Source organism: Trichoderma citrinoviride (genome assembly GCF_003025115.1).
Source record: "Trichoderma citrinoviride strain TUCIM 6016 unplaced genomic scaffold BBK36scaffold_364, whole genome shotgun sequence".
Classification (NCBI taxonomy): Eukaryota; Fungi; Ascomycota; class Sordariomycetes; order Hypocreales; family Hypocreaceae; genus Trichoderma; species Trichoderma citrinoviride.
Window position 1 is genome coordinate 1 of NW_020195072.1, and position 1320 is coordinate 1320.

The 1320-nt window shown below is 62.7% G+C and overlaps 1 protein-coding gene across 1 annotated transcript; it reads left to right on the forward strand.

Annotated features, from left to right (window-relative positions):
• Nucleotides 1-36: 36 nt before the first annotated feature.
• On the forward strand, nt 37-1301 carry BBK36DRAFT_1164049 (Nop domain-containing protein; the record flags this gene model as incomplete). The annotated part of the gene is made up of 2 exons (XM_024894606.1): nt 37-147; nt 279-1301. Coding segments are annotated over 2 exons (1134 nt in total), but the record flags the coding sequence as incomplete, so codon positions are not given.
• Between the last annotated feature and the right edge of the window lie 19 nt (nt 1302-1320).

Sequence of the window (1320 nt, forward strand, 5' to 3'; positions counted from 1 at the left end):
GACGATGAGGCCGCGGGCGCGGGTGCGCTCAACGACATGGAGGACGCGGAGGCGACCAAGGCAAAGGTCGAGAAGATGCAGCTGGGCGCCGTCAAGGACGTCCGCAGCGTGGCCAGCTTGATGCAGACGCTGGAGCCCGTTCTCGAGGTTAGTAGATGCCCTACAATCAACCCCATACACCTCTTCTCCCCCTACTCTCTCTCTCTCTGGGATGGCTCGTTTACATCGCTTTTTCGAGATGAGCAATTAGCCCTGACGTGTTGGCTCGACTCCTGCAGAAAATCAACCACTACCGATCGCAGCCCACGGCGCAGCAGACGGGCGTCGGCAACATCGAGGACCACCCCGAGTACCACCTGTTGACGCAGTCCAACAGCCTTTCGACCATGATCGACGGCGAGGTCGCGCTGGTGCACAAGTTCATCCGCGACCACTACTCAACACGGTTCCCCGAACTGGAGCGCCTCGTCACGACGCCGCTGGAATACGCAAAGGTGGTGGCCATTATCGGCAACGGCCCGATGGACGCAGAGAACATCAAGGCGCTCCAGACCTCCACAGACAACCCCCTGGGTGTCGGATTGAAAGCCGTCCTCGACGGGCCGTCACTCATGATTGTGACGGTAGAAGCCACAACCTCCAAGGGCCGTGAGATGGCGCCCGAAGAGCTGCAGCGAGTGCGCCAGGCCTGCGAAATGATGATTGCCCTGCACCGGGCGAAGCAGACCCTCACCGAATACGTGCAGTCGCGCATGAACATCTTTGCTCCTAACCTGACAGTCCTCATCGGATCCCTCACGGCCGCGCAACTCTTGAACGCCGCCGGTGGCTTGACGGGCCTCTCCAAGACACCAGCGTGCAATATCCCCTCCTGGGGCTCCAAGAAACGGCAGGCCGGCCTGGCCACCAACATTGGCATCCGCCAGCAAGGCTACCTCTACAATTCCGACATCATCCGCGGCATCCCCAGCGACCTGAAGAAGCAGGCGATGAGAATCGTGGCCGCCAAACTCGTCCTCGCCGCGCGAGTAGACCGCATCCACTCGAGCCCCGACGGCTCAACAGGAGAGCAGCTCAAGTCCGCCTGCCTGGAGAGGCTGGAGAAGCTGACGGAACCCCCGCCGAACAAGGGCCAGCGAGCGCTGCCGGTGCCGGACGACAAGCCCGCCCGAAAGCGCGGCGGCCGCCGCGCCAGGAAGGCCAAGGAGGCGCTCGCCATGACGGAGCTGCGCAAGGCGCAGAACCGCATGGCGTTTGGCAAGGAGGAAAAGGAGGTGGGCTACGGCACGGGTGAGGGCACCGTGGGCATGGGCATGATCG